Source organism: Ctenocephalides felis, unplaced genomic scaffold (assembly GCF_003426905.1).
Source record: "Ctenocephalides felis isolate EL2017-DRISC unplaced genomic scaffold, ASM342690v1 CF-g0.4_SCAFFOLD_01170, whole genome shotgun sequence".
Classification (NCBI taxonomy): Eukaryota; Metazoa; Arthropoda; class Insecta; order Siphonaptera; family Pulicidae; genus Ctenocephalides; species Ctenocephalides felis.
The window spans coordinates 85118262-85137819 of NW_020537324.1; the positions used below are offsets into that span (position 1 = coordinate 85118262).

General features: G+C 31.5%; 1 protein-coding gene across 1 annotated transcript in view; it reads right to left on the minus strand.

Annotated features, from left to right (window-relative positions):
* The window catches only part of LOC113365958 (kinesin-like protein Klp10A), a 70597-nt gene that overhangs the window by 40588 nt on the left and 10451 nt on the right, over positions 1–19558 (minus strand). The window contains exon 2 of the mRNA XM_026607502.1: positions 12841–13052. Within this exon, the coding sequence (XP_026463287.1) occupies positions 12841–13052 (212 nt within the window). The remainder of the gene's footprint in view (positions 1–12840; positions 13053–19558) is intronic.

Sequence of the window (19558 nt, forward strand, 5' to 3'; positions counted from 1 at the left end):
AAAAAATGATGTAAAAGGCCTGATAAAAAAAATATATTAAGAAGAAAAAATATTATTCTCTCATGTACGATGTCAATATAGCAAAAGCATTATATGTATTTATTTTACAAACAAATATATCCTCTTTTTGTGATCCAAAGATAAACTACCAAATATGTTTATTATTAAATTCAATATTTATTTCCAAGAATGTTTTTTAAGAAAATTGCTAAATGCAAAGGTTGTGCCTTAAAAAAATTGACATGAATTTAAAACTAATTTAACGACAAATTTATTATTTAAGAGAAAGTCTGAGATATTTGCAAACAAATTACTAATGATTGTTTATCTTTGGTGTTTAAATGTAGATAAATATATATGTTGTGTTGAGCTTTGAAAAAAATCCAAAATAGTAAAAAAAACATTATTAATTTTTGATTGATACTAAGTTATCGACGAAGTTTTATTTAAAAACATTGTTTGAAAAAAACCTTTTTTTCTAAAAAAAAAGACCCTATGAATGAAATATCTTAACTTTCTTATTGTCAAAAAACTTTGTTTCTATTTTGATATCGGTATATATATTAAATCCAGTCATTAATAATTTTTATAATATTAGTCTGTTTTCATATCTTCTCATCAAGATTTCTTTGTATTTTTTTGTAATATTTTGGACTCTTTGTTCCTTAACACAACACAAACATATCCAAGGCTCATCTATCAGACTGATGGGTCCTTATATATATACAGGGTGTCCCAGAACTCAACGGCAAGCCTAAACGGGATGATAAACTTATAAATCTTATAAACTGCTTATTAACAGATCTTTAGAAGATAGAAAATAATTTAAACTTTTATTGTAATAAAAATAGTATTTTTCTAGCAGACTTTGATTTTAATAATCCAAAACTAAACTAGGTAAAGATGGTAAACAATTTCAAGATTTATTATAATAAAAAATAGTATTTTTCTATGAGACTTTGAATTTAATAATCCAAAACTAAACCAAATCAAGATGAATCATTATTTCATTTTACTTATGTTTGATGACTTTAGTAAAAGAAGTATCAGAATATGCTTCCACTATAACTATCCATCTCTCATAATTTTACAGAAAAAAAGCTCTACGTTATACTTAAAAGCTCATAAATTCCAAACCACGTGAGAAATTTTTTCCTAATTTTTTTAGGGCAGTTATGGACAATGCTATCACCCCGTTTTGGCTTGACGTTAAGTTCTGGGATACTCTGTATACTCTGAATAACAAGTAATTTTGAGATTATGTTTTCTGAAGAAAAAATTATTTAAATTATGTATTCCGATTTTGATAAATCTAACAATTTTTGTGTAAAGTACTCGGAAGTTTTTCTTCAAACAGAAAACATAACCAAATTATATATAAATATTAGGGTGGTCCTTATTGTGGACATTTTTGATTTTTCTTGCTCCCAAGGGCTCAAATGGTTCTAAATTGATAAAAAACAATAATTAGAAAGTTTTAGCTCTTAATATTGTTTTTTAGATAGAGTGCAATTCAATTAAAGATATGGAAATAGCATGGAAAAATTTTCAAAAATTTTGCAGAGCGTCGAATTTTCAATTAAAAATGACAAAAATTTTCACTTTTAATTAATTTGTCGCTAAGTTATACCTAAAAAATTGTTTTTTTTAAATTTTTAAGAATTTTTCCATGATATTTCCATACAAAGTTTGATTGAATTGCCCTCTAAGAGCTAAGAACTTTCAGAGGATTGTTTTCAATCAATGCCAAAGTTCCAAATCAATCTGGAACCATTTGAGCCCTTGGGAGCAAGGAAATTCAAATATGTCCATATTAAGGACCACCCTAATATATATAAATATATATTAGGGTGGTCCTTAATATGGAAATTTAAAAATGTCCATATTAAGGACCACCCTAATATATATAAATATATATTAGGGTGGTCCTTAATATGGAAATTTAAAAATGTCCATATTAAGGACCACCCTAATATATATAAATATATATCAAGGTGGTCCTTAATATGGATATTTTCGAATTTGTTTGCTCCGAGGGAATCAAATGCATTTTTTTTTTTTATTTTCAACATTTTTAATTCCTTTAACATCAGCATTCAACCTGGAGATTTTCTTTGATTTTATTAACTTTTTCTCATTTCATCATATTGTGAAGATTTAGCTATTAGTAAAGCTCTTACAAAAAAGTTGTCATATTTATTAGAGCATTTTGTTCTAACAAGTCTTACAGTAGGCAATATTATTTTTCATTTTACTAATGTCACATTTATACATTTGAGCCCCTGGGAGCAAGAAAATTCGAGAACATCCATATTAAGGACCACCCTAATAAAAAAGTATATATATATATATATATATATATATATATAATTCACACAACATAACTAATATACAACATCTATTATCATTCCCACCGCAGTGGCGATGCGTTGCTCCGTCCAGCTCCACCAAGCCTGATGGTGGTGCCACCAGCCGCAGCTCCCGCCTGCAACTCGTCCTCATCCGCTTCCTCCAAATCCTCATCATCGAGCCCATCATCATCCCCTTCATCAGGCCCAGCGTCGTCGCCATCATCGAAATCGTCGTCATCCTCCTCGCCGCCTTCGACGTCCTCCAAGTCCGACGCCTTCGTCGTAGTGACATTGCAGCAGTCGCCCGCATAGAGGCGCATGTAGTTGGAGGAGGAGCCGTTGTTCCTCCGCTCATTCGCTGGGTGGCGCCGCCGCTGATGGAGGTCGGCGCGGGCAGGCGGCTGCTGCGGAGCTGGTGCTGCGGCGGCGACTGCTGCTGCCGGTTCGCGTCCTCGGTCGAGGATCCGCTCGAGTCCTTGGTAAGAGGAGATGGTCGAGGGGCGCAAAGAAACAGACACGCATACGTCAACGACAAACATTCAGGCGCAAATAGGAAAAGACTAGTTTGTTTAGTTTAATTAGGCAAAAAGCATTGGAAGTTTCTAGTAATTAATATTGACCAAGGTGAAAGATGGTCTAAAATTTGATGTTAACAGTAAAGATTTTGTTTTTAGAGACGCAGTAGTTGGCCCGTATATTTCGATATCAAATTCGACACCGATTGGAGAATTCTTAGCACTCCTAGAACTATAGGGGGTAAAACTTTGAACAAACGTGCTTAGCCCTATTTTAGCGTTTTTAGTATTCAGTGATCAAGAAACCGGAGTAAATTACTGCAAATAAGGTAAAAATGATTTTTTTTTTCGTATAAAAAGTATATATTTTTGATTGATATTTACTTATGTATTATTTATTTGCTACGTAGTTGTCCGCAGAGTTAATCTCTCTTTGCCATGGGGTGACTGACATCAATTTAGACAAAAATATTTTAGGGGAATGATTAAAAAAGTTTTCCGATAGTGATGAGGATTCTATTTGCTCAATTTCTGCACTCTTTCAAACTGAATCAAACTAAATCCAGTAAACAAATCCAATTAAACTTAATCCAATATTCATTCTAAACTAAATCTGAAATTAAACTAATTCCAGATTAAAATAATTATCTTCCCGTAGGGCAAGTTATAGTAATCGCAAAAAAATCGAAAATAAATTTTTTTATATATCTTTATGTTTCAAAACCTTCTGAACATTTTGGCATACCTTAGAAAAAATTGATGTATGTGTGTTTGTGCGGATACAAATTTTCGTCGACGATTTCGGAAACACGGATCAACCGATTAGAATGATTTAAATAAAATTCGATCCCTATTGATAGGGAGATGTGCTGCTTACTGTTTGGCAAAGGCAGGTTCAGCCGTTACGGAGATACGGAGCAAAGAGTACAGAAAATATAAATCGAGTTTTTGAGAGAGCGGAGTATCGGATTTGAATGATCTAAAAAACATTCAATTGGTAATGATTGGGATAAGAGGTGATTAGTTTTTGGCAAAGACAGATCCCGTCATTTCAAAGATATAGAGCTAAATGTGCAAAAAATGGCAGTTTTTGAGTGAACTAAGTAACGATTGTTAATGTTCTGGAGATAAATTAATTGATTTATGATTTACATTTGATTTTGATTGCTCAGATTGCTCAAGATAGCAAAAATTATAAAACAATTACAGTATTTGTAATAATATATATGAAAGCGTTTAAAATTTCTCGAATATTTCATTACGGTACGGGAAGTTCTAGCAATTTGCCTTAAGGCACGATGCTATACACCAATAGTTTACCTAAATTTTCAAAAAAAAAATCAAACGTTTTACGATTTTTTCGTAAATTCGAAAAATTTGTTCCGTAACCGAAAATACACGTGATGTTTGATGGAAGAAGGGGGAGGGGGGCTAATTTTAAATATCACGAAGTATCACCAAGGGGGAGCCCTCTTAGATGCCTCCTTAGAAAATATTGGCGCTTAACTTTTTTAAAGCTGATTATATTATCAGATTAAATGTAGTTAAGAAATCCGATTAAATTTAATCCAACATTCATTCTAAACTAAATCTGGAATTAAACTAATAATTTTGTTGACAGTTTAGTTGGCCCAATCAATTTGATTAACCTTTTACATATGTATATACAGGAGGAAAGATACCAGCTTGCCCCCAGAAAATCAAAATATCATTCATTTCTCGTATCAACGTTCACTAAAACTCATTTTTTTAAAAGAGCTTGGAAAAATTCGTTCCTCCTTTCTGGAACTCTAAAGGCCTTCCCAGTTCCAAAAATTTCAGAATGTGGAAACTATCAAATTATCAAATCTAAAAAACATCAAATCCTAATATTTCTACTCACTGCAAATTCCTCCAAAGGACAAAAATATTTGTCCACAATCGCCGTCATGTTCGACACAAACTGCAGAACCATTTCAAGCAGCAAGCCTTCCGTTCACAAACCGACAGAATTTTCAAAAAATATTCAAAAATTTAAAATTACCACTTTGTGCTACTTCTACAAAACAAGCACAAACATTATCAACGATTAAATTTAAATAAAATTCCTTTCGAAAATCAATTCGGAAAAAAGTATTTTGCAAACCGATTCTAAAATTATTTTAATGGTTGTAAAATATGACATATTTATGATCGAACAAAAAACATTTTTGGAAACAAAAGGGGCTGGATTTCAAGGCACTTTGATGGATAAATGGGACTGGTGACAGTCAATTGTCAAAGGAGCATTTGTAAAAACAATATGTAAATGAAACTTGACCACTAGAGAAATACTTAGATCGGGTCCTGGTCGAGTAATAATAATAATAATGGGTAATTCTGTCCTAGGGTAGGTCTGTGAGCTGAGTAAAACTCATTTCGATTCAGGAAAGAATAGGGTAAGAGATGTACTATTCCCATTGCCATTTTATACCGCAGTGCCTCAAATGGGCTATTTTTGATTGAAAACATATTTTTGATCTAAAATGGGAATTGCTACTGCACAAAAGTCTACCACCAAAGTTAGAAACTTTTTAACAATAATATTTGAAAGTAGAGGGCAAAAGATTATAACCAGTCATCATCTCAAATCAAGCAACGTTGCTATCAGGAGATAAAGGGCCATGTGTAAATAATATAAATAATACATTGAGTCTGTTTCACTGGCCGTCTTAGTTTACACCGCCTATGGGGTAAAAAGGACCATGTGACAAATTTGTGAAAAATAGCAAAAAACAGTTCTACAATGATTAATTAGCCGCAAATTTTACTGTGCACAGTCAGATATTGTTTGGTATGTATTAATTTTTGTAAGGTTAGCTAGCTGAAATGGTTTTTTAAGCCAAATAGGACCTTAGTGCCTCGCCCTAACCTATTACTACTAAAAATTGGTATGCTTGAATTTTCTAATTTTGCACACTCATTAAGCTTCAATATATTTGAGCAAAATATGTATTGATAAAATGATTAATGTGGCTATGAATTGCCTATTTTTATACAAAAAATACAGAATCTTTTGTGCCCATAATTACTTTTGCGCCTTACTTTCCATCATCGGCGTTGCGGTCGCGCGTTTAAATAATTATTTCGATTGATCGATATCGAAAATATTCCCTAGCAACCGATTTTGTACATGTTCAATGCACTAGAGAGGTGCAATGAACTCAAAATGAACAAGAACATTAGATGAACTTCCTATAGAATGAGTTGTTGAAACCACAGAAGAATCAAAAACCATTTTTGCACCAAGGAGACCAACATTCGATTTGTATTGACAATGCGTAGAATACCAACTCTCGGATAAAATAGAAATGTTGTGGTAATGTTATGTTATGGGTGTATCTTCGTATGAGTTAGTAATAAAAAACTGTCAAAAAGCTATGTATTTGACTAACCTACAAAATGTACAAACGTCATATAACAATATTATCATAAGTGCAGCTTTCTGGTATCTCTTTTGATAACACATACGTGAAGTTAGGTTTTAGCAAATTAGCAAATACATAGCTTTTTGATAATTCGGTACTAACAACTCATGCGAATAAAGACCCGTAACATAATATTTCTGTTTTATCCGAAAATTAGTCCTTAAGTTATTGAAACCACAAAAAAATCGAAATCCATTTGTACACCATTGAGAAATAGTATGCATGTAAAGATAGGACCGACAATTATTCATAAAAAACGTGTATACCTATTTAAATAGCTGATAAACATTCGATTCGTATTGACATCCCGTGGAATCTTAATTTAGGATAATATTCACACACATTTTTAATTGATTTTTGAGGCTATAAGAAAATATTTCAAGTAGTCATAAGAAATTTACTGTGTTACATACTGTAAATTTATATACCATTCAATTTAAATAATAACATGAATTTTGTCATATGCAAGAAGATTAACATTTAAATTGGAGAAGGAAATTATTGGAAAAGGAATGAAATAATGTTTTAAATACATGCGCAAATAAAAATATACTGATAGAAGCATTTTTTCGTAAAAAATTATACAAATTGTATTGTATTCTTCAGTCAATATTTCTGTCAACCCAAAGAAGTGGTAAAGTAAATTTCCGGCAGAAATGTTTCAAGTGAAATTGCATTTAAGGGGTACAACTAGTGTGAAATTTTCAAAAAATCGAATTTTCAATAAAACTAACATTCCAAAATTTTAAATCGACATCTTAAATAGTTTTTGAGTCACAGCCATTTAAAGAGTATATATGTAGTATATAGTATAACGATCATTTTATCTTTAAACGCGTTTTTATCGAAACAGCATTTTCCGAATTTGTTGCAGCGATTACTCAAAAACAAATGATCTGATCACTATCAAATTTTTTTTACATGTTCTATATATAATTCTCCGTAAAATGATCTATCGATTTTTTGATGGATCAAAAATCGAATTTTGGCAGCCCAAAACGACCAAAATTTTGAGTAAAATTCAACTTTTTTTTAAAACGCCGCCATTTTGTCAATTTTTGATTTTTTTTCTTTATCGTAGGTCATTTTACAGACAATATTTTCTAGTTTAACGAGAATTTTGTTTTTTTAAATTTCATCCACGTAGAAGGCCGCAATCGCTACAGCAGTGAAGGGCCTTGGAGATCGAGGATAACTTAAAAAATATTTAATTTTTTTCTTCAAAAATTTTACTATATATTCTTAAAACACGTGTAAATATATTCTTAAAATTTTGAAATGATTGATGAAGTATTTTCTTTAATATAAATTTCCAAAAATCACTTTTTTTTTGGGCGGTTACACTAGTTGCGCCCCTTAAAAATCATCAGTGAAAAATAAAAATTAATTATCAATTTAATTAATTAATTAAATTGAAATGCCCATACACGTGTAATCAAAGTTGGAAACCAAACATTGTAAATTTAACCACTTATTCACTGGGACGACAGAATTATGATTTGATTTGTAATTACTGCGGCGGCAATTTAAACCGTTATAGATATTTCTATTATCTACCTTGAAATTGAAGATGATCGGAAACATGACGCTCGGTCTCTGAGGCACGATCTTTCGAAAGCTATTGATGCTCCTGTTCAATTGCTGCTCCGAACAGCTCCGCTTCCGTTTGCCGCTTAAATCTCTCTTATTATTATTGCTGCTAATGCTGATATTGTTGCTGGCTAACGAGGCGTTTTCTGCACGCACGCCCGCTGCATTCTGCCGCAGTTGACCACCAGCGCCTGGACATGGTCCTTTCTTGACCTCATTAATAGTCCTTTTCGTTGACTGCTGGAAAGGCTTTGGTTTTTCACCAACCGCGAGCCCGGAGAGCGGTTTCCTGGCACGCTTATCGGTCAAGTTTGCAGAGCAAATTTTGCGCTCTTTACCGCATAGCGACGACGGCGGTAAGTATTTTTTCACAGGTTTGTCTGCGACTTTACTGTTACTGTTGAAGATTTTGCTGTTGACGAACTGGCGCAGACAAAGGCCGGGCTCCGGCAGCGGCCTCTGCTGGGTGTTGGAAGCGTCGTCAGGTGCGTCAACAAGACGCAAGACAAACGATCTGGAGGAGGTTAGCTGCTCGTTGACGAAACTGAGGACGCCGGGGGCGCGTAAGGAAGCGCTTTTAGTCCGAGTCAAGGTTATTTTGCCGTCTTTTTTATTAACGCAGCAGCTTTTAGCTGACCAACAGCCCGCCAGACGGCGACGAGCGATAGTTTCGAGCAGGCTTTGTTTTGCAACTGAATTGTTTGCCGCCGGTGCTTTCGGCGCATCTTTGACGGCAGCGCTCGTCGACGCGGCGTTATCTTTGTTGCCGTTGGCAACCGCCGGCGGTTGTTTATTCGCGTTGTTATAGAGCCAGGCCTGCTTCTGCCGATACAGAGGCACGACTGACGACGTCTCGCATCTGGCAATAGAATTGTTCCTCGGTTTGGCCTTTAGCGCCTCGACACCACTATTCGGCAAAGGTTTCTTCAACAATTTATTGTTATTATTATTATTATTCGCGCTGCTGATTTTTGACCAAGTGTTCTTATTTTCCGGCGCAGATTTCTCTCTGGTGGTATTTTTGCAAGAGCTGCATCTGTTTCTGGCGACTGCAGATTTATTACCATTGTCATTATTGATGATATTCCTCGGGCTTTGGGTTAGAACGGTCTTGACCGCCGTTGTGGCCTGGGTCACTGGCGGCAACCGTTTAACATTTTTCTTGCTCTCGTCGTCATTTTTACTTTTCATTTTAAAACAATTCCCCAGGTTAAAGTTTATGAGACAGTTCGTCGTTAAATTCGCATTCGGGTTGTGTATACAGCATCAAAAAAATGTTTGACTAATTGTTGTACGAATTAATTTTTGATCTGCGTTATGATTTTAGTTGAAGATTTTTTTTATTATTTTTAAGATAAATCAATTTGTTGAAGTCATTCCGTATTACTGAAAAGATACACGCGATTGACTTCAATTAGCAATTTAAAACATTAGGTGCACCCTAAAATAAACGAGATTTGAGACGTGAGCAGAAGAGGACATTGGCTAAATTTATTAAGGGAGTATTCTAGTGTAAAGCGATGAATTTTAGGTCTTTAGGTTTTTTAAAGTGTCGTAAAAGAAAGCAATGAATGTTTTTACTTAATTAATATTATTAAAATACAAAATAAAAATAAAAAAATAAAAAAATTGAAAATTGTAAAAACTGGCAGCTGATAAAGTGTGTGATCTCAAAAAATTGGCACCTCAGTCTTGACATGATTTCAGCCCTCCTAGCCATCGGAAATGTAAAAAATGAAAAGATTATTAATCTACAATGATGTCGTAATCGCCTGAACTAGCGATGAGTAAAACGATTTTTTTATAAATTGGCGACTGCTTGAAAAAAAGTGTGTTTTTTACTGTTTTTTGAGTTTCTCGAATTTTTTTAAAAATAGTAAAAATAGGAATTTCGGGATAATTCTAGTTCAGACTATAGACAGGTCTATAAACAAGACTCTCTGAACATTTCAAGTGAATCGGTCGATTAAAACTCGAGAAATCGTGTCAACAGTACTGAAAAAGTCTGTTCTGAGAAAAACGCATTTAAATTTTTGCGTGAAGCCCAAACCAGTATGAAGACCGACTCAGTAAAATGCCTATATCTCCGAAAAGAATTCAAATTTTCAAAAACCTTCTCGTACCCATATTTTTAGATAGTTAAACTTTGAAAACATAAAATAAAAAAAATCGTTTTTTTTTTTAATTTCTACACTAGAATACCCCCTTAACACGTTAATCGCCACGATAATATCAAGAAATATTTCACACGAGCCATAGTAACTTCATTGAACAACTTAGTAAAAAATACACTTTGAAAATTCGTTTATAAATTTCAGAATTTTTCTTAAAAATCCATCCAAACTCTTTCCTACTCGGTCTCGTTTATTACAAAATGCACCACATATATATTAACTGAATATTAAGCCATCAAAAGTAAAATACTGAATTTTCAATTATACTTTCAAAATGAATAGATTTTTTCTCGAATATTTGTATCGAGAAGAATAATTAAAAGCTCTAACCTGTTACTCGGAAGATCCACTGATACGATTAATTTTGAAATTGCAACGGCACTTTTTAATTTTGAATCATTTTGTCGAAAAATAAAATATGTACTGACAGCTGGTTACATTGTCAGTAAAACAAAAGTTAGATAAATCATAATTTGATCTCAAAAAAAAATTTATAAATGCCTTTAGCTTAAATAAAACAGAGGCATCTTTATTAGACATAATTTTCTTTTGGGATGGGGATCGAATTTTAGTAAAATTAGACTTCTTTATTCAAAATTATATAAAATGTCTTATTTATTTATTTATTATTTTTTATAAATATTGCTACTGAATCGTAGGCAACTAAATAAGCACAGCAACTACTAATTTGCATTCAGAGTGAATAAAAAAATTATTCATGAGTCATTTATACTCATTATTCAAAAGACATAATAATGACTAAATGATTACATATTTTAAAACCACATCTCGTGATATCACTAATTTATGGATGTAACATTTAAAAAAAGAATTAACATAAATAAGTAGTAAAAAAATTAATAAGTAACAAAAATAATAATTAGAAATAATAAAGTATGAAATTTTATTTGGTGATGTGTGCATTTAGGCAAGTTTTTGGAACTTTTTCGTTTATAAAAAAATATTAGATAGATTACATTTATAAATAATTGTCAATACAAATCGATGTTGTTCGTTATATCCAAATCGGTCCATCAGTTTATCTAAATTAATATAGATCCTATCATACATACTTTTATTATTTTTAGAAGGCATTCCAAAATAATTACAAGACACCACCAATGCTTATAAAAAAATAAATGATAAGAAATGTTCATTAAATATTATTGTTCAAAAATTGGCCAAGCAGCTCTTTTGGCCTAATGAAAAGTAAATAGTCCAAATTTCCTAAAACCAACATACAAAATATCCATAAACTTCGACATTCGTCTTCAAAATTTCTTTTGAATTTTGAAGATTTACTCCGAAAAAATTAGATTTTTGAAAATTATAAATTTTTGACAAAAATTTACTTTTTTCTGAAAAAAAAGACTTTGAAGAAAAATTTATTTTGAAATATTTTGGAAATTCTAAACTTTTTTTCAAAGCAATCGTACCTACTGCTTTAACTGCATAGAGACAAAATATCAAAGCGCGTAAGCGCCGCGTCGCCGTCTAACGGATAAACATTGGTACGGAACCCATAGGAATGTAAACAAAATTTATACTTATTGTTAAAATCTTTATAAAATATCTAATAATTTGGTGTGCATATGTCTTATGATCATTATTAACCGCAAAATGGCATTTTTTTCCTTTTTTTACTAGATCTCCAAAGTCGTTGGACCTGCCTTTCGAAAAAATTGAACAGTTCTTCATTTAGTCAATACAAATAAAATGTTGTTTGAATTATTCAAATCGAACGCTCCGTTTTGCCTCGTATCTTCGGAACGGCTAGACCTGCCATCGCCAAAAACTAATCAGCACGTCTCCTTATCAATACGAATCGAATGGTTTTTGAATTATTCAAATGGCTTCATCCGTGTTCCCGAAATCGTCGACGAAAATTTGTATCCGCGCACGCATACATACACGCGCACAAACATACACACACACACATACATCCATTTTTTCTAAGGTATGGCAAAATGTTCAGAAGGTTTTGAAACGTAAAGATATATAAAAATTTTCATTTTCGATTTTTTTTGCGATTACTATAACTTGCCCTACGGGAAGGTAATTATTTATTCCTTACTATAATCAGTATAAATAAATTGTATAAATATTTCAATCAAGGTTATTCTAACCATAAAGAATACGTGGGCCAACTATACTGCAAAAAACTTAAAACTATACATTTTAAGAGAAGATCTAGTTCGCTTCTGTTCATTGCAGACTATTTAATTTAGTGTGAATGTGGGAACTAATAAATGTATAAGCAAATTGTTAATTTACATTACTAAATATTAACACCTCAGGAAGACTAATATTCATCAATATAATTAATATGAATAAACAATCCTATGAAATTCGGACACTTTTTTGGAAGTAACAAGAGAAGGGATAAATGCCCTGGATAAATTATAATTAATTTTGTCGCCAACTAACGGTGTGCTTTTACAAATAACCAAAAGCTGGTAGGGGGGCTTTTGACCTGCCATTTTTGAGCTTTTAATTTTATTGTTTATTATTATGTAAAATATAGTTGTTAATAATACATGGCTAAGGCAACATCAAATACTACGTCGGGCCAACATGGGTTAAATTATCTTAAAGAGAAAAGTATATAATTAACCTTGCTGTCCTATAAATATTACATCGGGCCAACATATCTTAAATTATAACATTAACATTTCTACAATGTGGTTTAAAATATTAGATTAAAATTTCCATCTTCAAAAATTAAAATATAAAATTTATTTCTTATCCTCTATCATCTACTTACCCGCAGTATTCTGTTGGTATCTGGTGGCGGCAGATGGTGCTGCTGCTGCTGCTGCTGCCTGTTGTCCTTCTGCGGCTGCAGCTCCGGATTAAGGGATAGGATGACGTCTATTTCGACCTCCTTGCCCTTGGTCTCGCCCTTCTCGAACCATTCCACGGTCACGGTCCTCTGCTCATAGTTCACACCTGAGACGAGGGCGGAATGGACGCGACCTGGGGGGAAAAAAAAATTTAATAAAAAATATTAATGTATATTTAATATTATGAATAGTTACAAATCATTATATATTGAAAATCATGAAAAATGTAGGAATTGTAAAGAATTAGCTTTTTATGACATTACTGATTTTTCTCAATTTGATTTCAATAACTATTTTCTTGCATAATCCTTATCCTTTATTTATGTAGTCTGACCATTTGATCGCCTATACAACCATTTTTTTTCTTTATTTTTAACTTCCCGTAGGGTAAGTTATTGTAATGGGCCGAAAATCGGAATTGAAAATTTTTACATTTCTCGACTTTTTGAAGGTTTCTGAACATTTTGGCATACTTCAGAAAAAATGGATGTGTGTGTGTGTATGTATGTATGGATACAAATTTTCGCCCACGTTTTCGGGCGTACGGATCAACCGATTTGAATGGTTCAAAAAACATTCGATTCCTATTGATAGGGAAAAGAGCTGATTAGTTTTTGGCAAAGGCAGGTCCAGCCGTTTCGGAGATACGAAGCAAAGAGTGCAGAAAATAGAAATAGACTTTTTGAGAGAACGGAGTATCCGATTTGAATATATAATAATAATCAATTTGAAAACATTCAGTATTCCTCGAACATTTCGTTACGGTACGGGAAGTTCCAGCAATTTGCCTTAAGGCATGATGCCATAATTGCCTCAAGACAGAATTCCACTTACAGCTAGTTCTTTTTTTTATTTCTATTTTATTAATTTAAAAATTTTACGGTTTTAAATGCGTATAACTTTCAACCTTGTGCAAGAATTTTGAGCTTGACTGGTGGTCAAATAGACTTTAATATGATTAACTTGATGATGAACATTGTATTTAATGTTCGAATGCTTTTTTTCAACTCTTTTTTCAGAAGCGAAATTTGTGTGAAATCTACTATGATTATTATAAAATTACTATTCTTTTAATATTAACTATGAATAAGCTTGACAAGAGCCTGAAATAATATCTATTATTATTGATTACGGCTTGCTTATGAATAAATAAATAAATAAATAAATTTGATGTAAAAGGTGTTCAATTTTAGGTTTTGGTCTAAAAATAGTTACTTTATAATTTGGAGTTATACTTAAAAATTTTGAGCATTCACTAAATTTTTCTACTAAATCGACTAACATTCATTCCTCACAGGTTCACACATTCATTGTAGACACCTGCAAAAATTCAAACATTTACATAATCATTCATCCAATTATTCTCTCACAAAGATTCTGAAAAACTTAGCATTCACACATTCTTTTGTTCATTATTGATTAATTTCTGCATAAATTTTACACATATACATATTACCGTTTTAGACATTTTTCATATTCATTACATTTATATATTTACACATTAACATATTCTTTTACTCATTATTGTATTCTGCATTATTTTATAATTTTACACATTATTTCATCAATTTTATTAAATACCTTAGATTTTACATATTTACAAATTCGTTAATGCATTCATACTAGACTTCTGCAGTAATTTATACAAATATACATTCACGCATTTATTCATCGGTGTAAAAATAATAACATTCTAGATCCTCCCCCCACGAAGTAATGCCTAATGGTGGTTTTCGTGGGGACCAGAGGCAAGGGCAAAGCGGAGATATTATACCCAGGCAGTATCGAGTCCGACATACCCACACAAAAGACCAGTCTTGAATGCATAAATGCATTTCTTTCGCTCTACAAAAAAAAAACTATACATTCATACATTGTTGAATTCTTGCAGAAATTACTCATCCATCATTCATGTCTTTCATAGTAATTTTTCATATATAAAATCGTTCGGTTTCACTTTCTTTGGTTCATACGATATCACTTATTTACATACATGGTGTCCCAGAACTCAACGTCAAACCGGAGCGGGGTAATAGTTTTTTAACATTAGGTTTTTATTTTAAATGAATTATTACATGAAATTACCAAACAATTTTATGCTATATTAATAGGATATTTTAAATTGGTATAATTGTAGCTGAATGTACTTATTGCATAGTTTGCTAAGAAAAATAAAAAAAAAGTTTACGAGTAATTTGGTAAGTAATTTATCATTTTTAATGCACCAACTTATGATAAAACTGGTCAACATTCTTTAATGCATATTTTTAAAGAAGGGCCATAGAGATGGACCTCTCAAAGTCGAGTAGTTTTTCTTAATTCTACAAAAAGACTTAATTCTGGAAAACTTGCAGAAATTGCCTCATTATTTTTGACTGAAGTCTTAGAAATATTATTTGTGATTGTGGATCTAAAGTTCAAAGAACAGAAATAATAAAAATGAACCAAAATAACTGAAATTGTTACATGTTCATCAAAGTTCAAAGTTCAATTTAGAAACTCATAATTTACTAACTACATGAGACCTTTTTTTCTATTTTTTTCCGTAATAGCTATGATTAAATCTATTGCCTATTTCGACTTAACATCAAGTTCTGGAACACCCCTCGACCAGCATATTGTCTTAAAAAGAAATGTATGTTTTGATCAACAATAAATAAATGCATACAAAAATTAGTGATGTATGGCATCGTGCCTTAAAGCAAATTGCTGAAACTTCCCGTACTGTAATGAAATATTCGAGGAATAATAAATGTTTTCAAATAGATTATTATAAATACTGCAATATATATATATATATATATATATATATTGAATGGTAGAGTCTTGGATTTGTGTATATTTTGTAGAGTTTCGAACAAGAATCCAAAAATAATACAAAATAAAAAACAAGAAAAGTTTTTAAAAAAACAATTTCTTTATTTAATTATTTGTTATTGTCGACGTTTCGGAACTAGGTACGTTCCATCTTCAGGACATCTGTCAAGAAACATGATCTTGATGAGATTTTTGCAAACAATATGTTTAGGAAAAGAAAATAGATTTTTCTTAAATAATGAATTAAATTGTAAAAAATATAATAATGTACAGAAATATGATAATATGTTCAAAATAAAAATGATAAAAATAAATGAGTGGATTATCAAAACAGGATATTAAACATAATAGAAAATTTTTTTGAAAGTTATGGAAATTTTTTAAGAAAAGGTTAATGACAAAGTTGAATTAATTACCTGTATGTTTGAATATGTTTTGACAGATGTCCTGAAGATGGAAGTACCTAGTTCCGAAACGTCGACAATAAACAAATAATTAAATAAAGAAATTGTTTTTTAAAAACTTTTCTTGTTTTTTATTTTGTATTATTTTGGATTCTTGTTCGAAACTCTACAAAATATATATATATATATATATTACAGAAAATTAAATAAACAAAACTTAATCAATCAAATTTAAAATGAAGGACATTGTCTAATATTTATAAGAATTATTTTAACTGAATTGCAAAGTTAAAATTTTTTATGAACTGAGCTTCAGAAATTTAGCTCGAAAAAATTAAAATTAGAATTGTTTTCGATATTTAAAGAAAAATTAAGAAATGTACAAATTTTCAATTTCGATTTTTGGACGATTACAATAACTTACCCTACGGGAAGTTAAAAAAGTTCTGAGACACCCTGTATAACATTTGTCTAGGACTCATTCACACATTCACACATTCATACCTGAGATATATGAATAATTGACAAACTCACAAATTCATTCACTCTAAACATTCTTCTTTTATTTTTCCCCCCAGTTCGTCCCTGTAATCGTGTAATCCAAACTATCCCGCCGCGAACGGGACGAATTCGTGTCTATTACGCGGCCATTGTGGGCGATCTAGTTTTTAGCGAACACATATTAAATACATTCACAATGAACGACGACTGTCTTTGGCCTTATAAGGGGGCACCCGACAGATTTCTACTGCCTACTGACACACCAATTCATCTCTTCAAATGATCGAAAACAATCAACGAAAAACTGAGGTAAAAGACACATTATTAAATCAAATTAGACCAGTTGTACTACTTATAGTATGGAGTGAATTTATATGAAGGACTTTCTCCTTTATCTTTTCGGTGTTATTTTCAGAATTGCGTGCGGACGAGGTCCTTATTTATTGATTGGCAAAACCTTTTGAGGCTGAAATTTCCGTGTCATCATCTATATGTAAATGGAAATGTCTACCAAAGACCTACGAATTTATATCTATTCGAAACACGAACATATTTACTTTCTATTTTATATAGAAATGCAGAATTTTTCATACATATTTCCAAAAAACTTAAATTTTCCATCTTGTGAAATTCATCATATATTTTTCATAAATCCAAACCGATATCTAATAGTTTTCAAATTTTATACATTTGTATTGACAAACTAATGGGGCGTATGGCATCGTGCCTTAAGGCAAATTGCTGGAACTTCCCGTAACAAAAATTATTTTTGATAAAAATTTACTTTTTTTTGAAAAAAAAGACTTTTTGAAGAAAAATTTATTTTGAAATATTTTAGAAATTCTGAACTTTTTTTCAAAGCAATCGAACTGCTTTAACTGCATAGAGACGAAATATGGAAGCGCGTAAGCGCCGCGTCATCGTCTAACGCATAAACATTGGTACGGAACCCATAGGAATGTAAAGAAAATTCATACTTATTATTGAAATCTGTATAAAATATCTGATAATTTGATGTGCATATGTCTAATGATCATTTTTGACCGCCAGATGGCATTTGTTTTTACTTTTTTCACTAGATCTCCGAAACCGCTAGACCTGCTTTCATGAAAACTTGAACAGTTCTTCATCTTGTCAATACAAGTAAAACGCTTTTTGAATTATTCAAATCGGACGCTCCGCTTTCTTAAAAACTGAGTTACCGTTTTTAGCACTTTTTGCCAAATAAATATCTTCGGAACGACTAGACCTGCCTTCGCCAAACACTAATAAGCAGGTCTCCTTATCAATACGAATCGAATGTTTTTTTAATTATTCAAATCGCTACATCCGTGTTCCCAAAATCGTCGACGAAAATTTGTATCTGCAGACACATACACACACACACAAAATCCATTTTTTCTGAGGTATGGCAAAATGTTCAGAAGGTTTTGAAACGTAAAGATATATAAAAATTTTCATTTTCGATTTTTTTGCGATTACTATTAAAGCTAAAGGGAAGTTAAAAATATTACATCTTTTTTTATTTTCCATAAAATATTTTTGTAATTTGGATTAAAAATTCAAATCAAAAAATTACCCAGGCCAAGCACAGTCTAAGCGCCACTCTAGTACAAATGTTTACCCAAGTGCGTTTAGACTGTTTATGTACTGAAGCAATTTTCCAATTTGTGAAAACGAAAACTATTGAAAAATTTGAAAATGCCGTCTGGTTAAGCACAGTATAAGTGAAAATGTCGCACAGAATTATTTGCAAATGCGTTTAGACTGTGACTATACCGCACTTTTTCAATTTTGTGTAAATTAGGCAACTATTTTTTTTTTTAATTGAATTCGAAATGAAATGACGATTGTTGATGTTCTGGAGATAAATCGATGATTTACATTTGATTTGCTCAGATATAACAAGATATCAAAAATAATGAAAGTTACACTATTTGTAATAATATATTTGAAAACGTTTAAAATTTCTCGAATATTTCATTACGGTACGGGAAGTTCCAGCAATTTGCCTTAAGACACGATGCCATACACCACTAGTTATTTTTGTAAATTTTCTTCAAAACTATTTTTAAAAAAATTAACCACAAAAAAGCATGTTAACCGGTAACCGCAAGAAGTTGCATAAAAATGTATTTTTGCTTAGATTTTTATTTTCCAAAGAGTCCATTACAATTGTTGCAAGAATTCTGATGTCAATACAGAACATATGGTTTGATTTATTGAATTATTTATTCGTTTCGAATATTGTTTATGTGTTGGTCGGTTTTCGAGTAGAGTCGAGTTGGATTTATTTATTTTATATATCTGGGTTTGTTGGTATAAAAGTCTTTCGCCTTTTTTGGAATCGTCTCCTCTGACTCATTCTTTATTTTTGTCGATATATACAACACATATCGTCATGTAGGTAATTGTATTTAATTGATACCTACTTGGAGTTGGAGACATACATAAAACACACAAATACATGTGTAATTTTATATATAATATCTTAAATTTAAATCAGTTGTTGTGATAATGCTATATCGCACATATAAATTTTAAGAACTCTCAGAAATTACTAATTTTGTTTACACAGTATTTTAAATAACAAAATGATGATAATAATAACTGGAAATTTACAAGTAATTTGAAGCCAAAAATAGTCTTCTGAAGAGATGATTTTTTTTAAATTTAGTTCTTGAAACTTTATAAGTCGTTTATTGCTTCTAAAGACTATATATTCTAATTTATTATTAGTATATACCTGACAATAATAGAGTTCTAAAATAACAAATTAAAATTGATTCGGATTATCAATCATTTTAGCATCCAGCTGTCGACATGGAACTGTCTCCTTAATGATTTGTCATTTATTTTTAGAGTTTTATTAATAAAATTCAAAAGGAAATTATTTGAGTTCTTTTCTTCCAAGGTA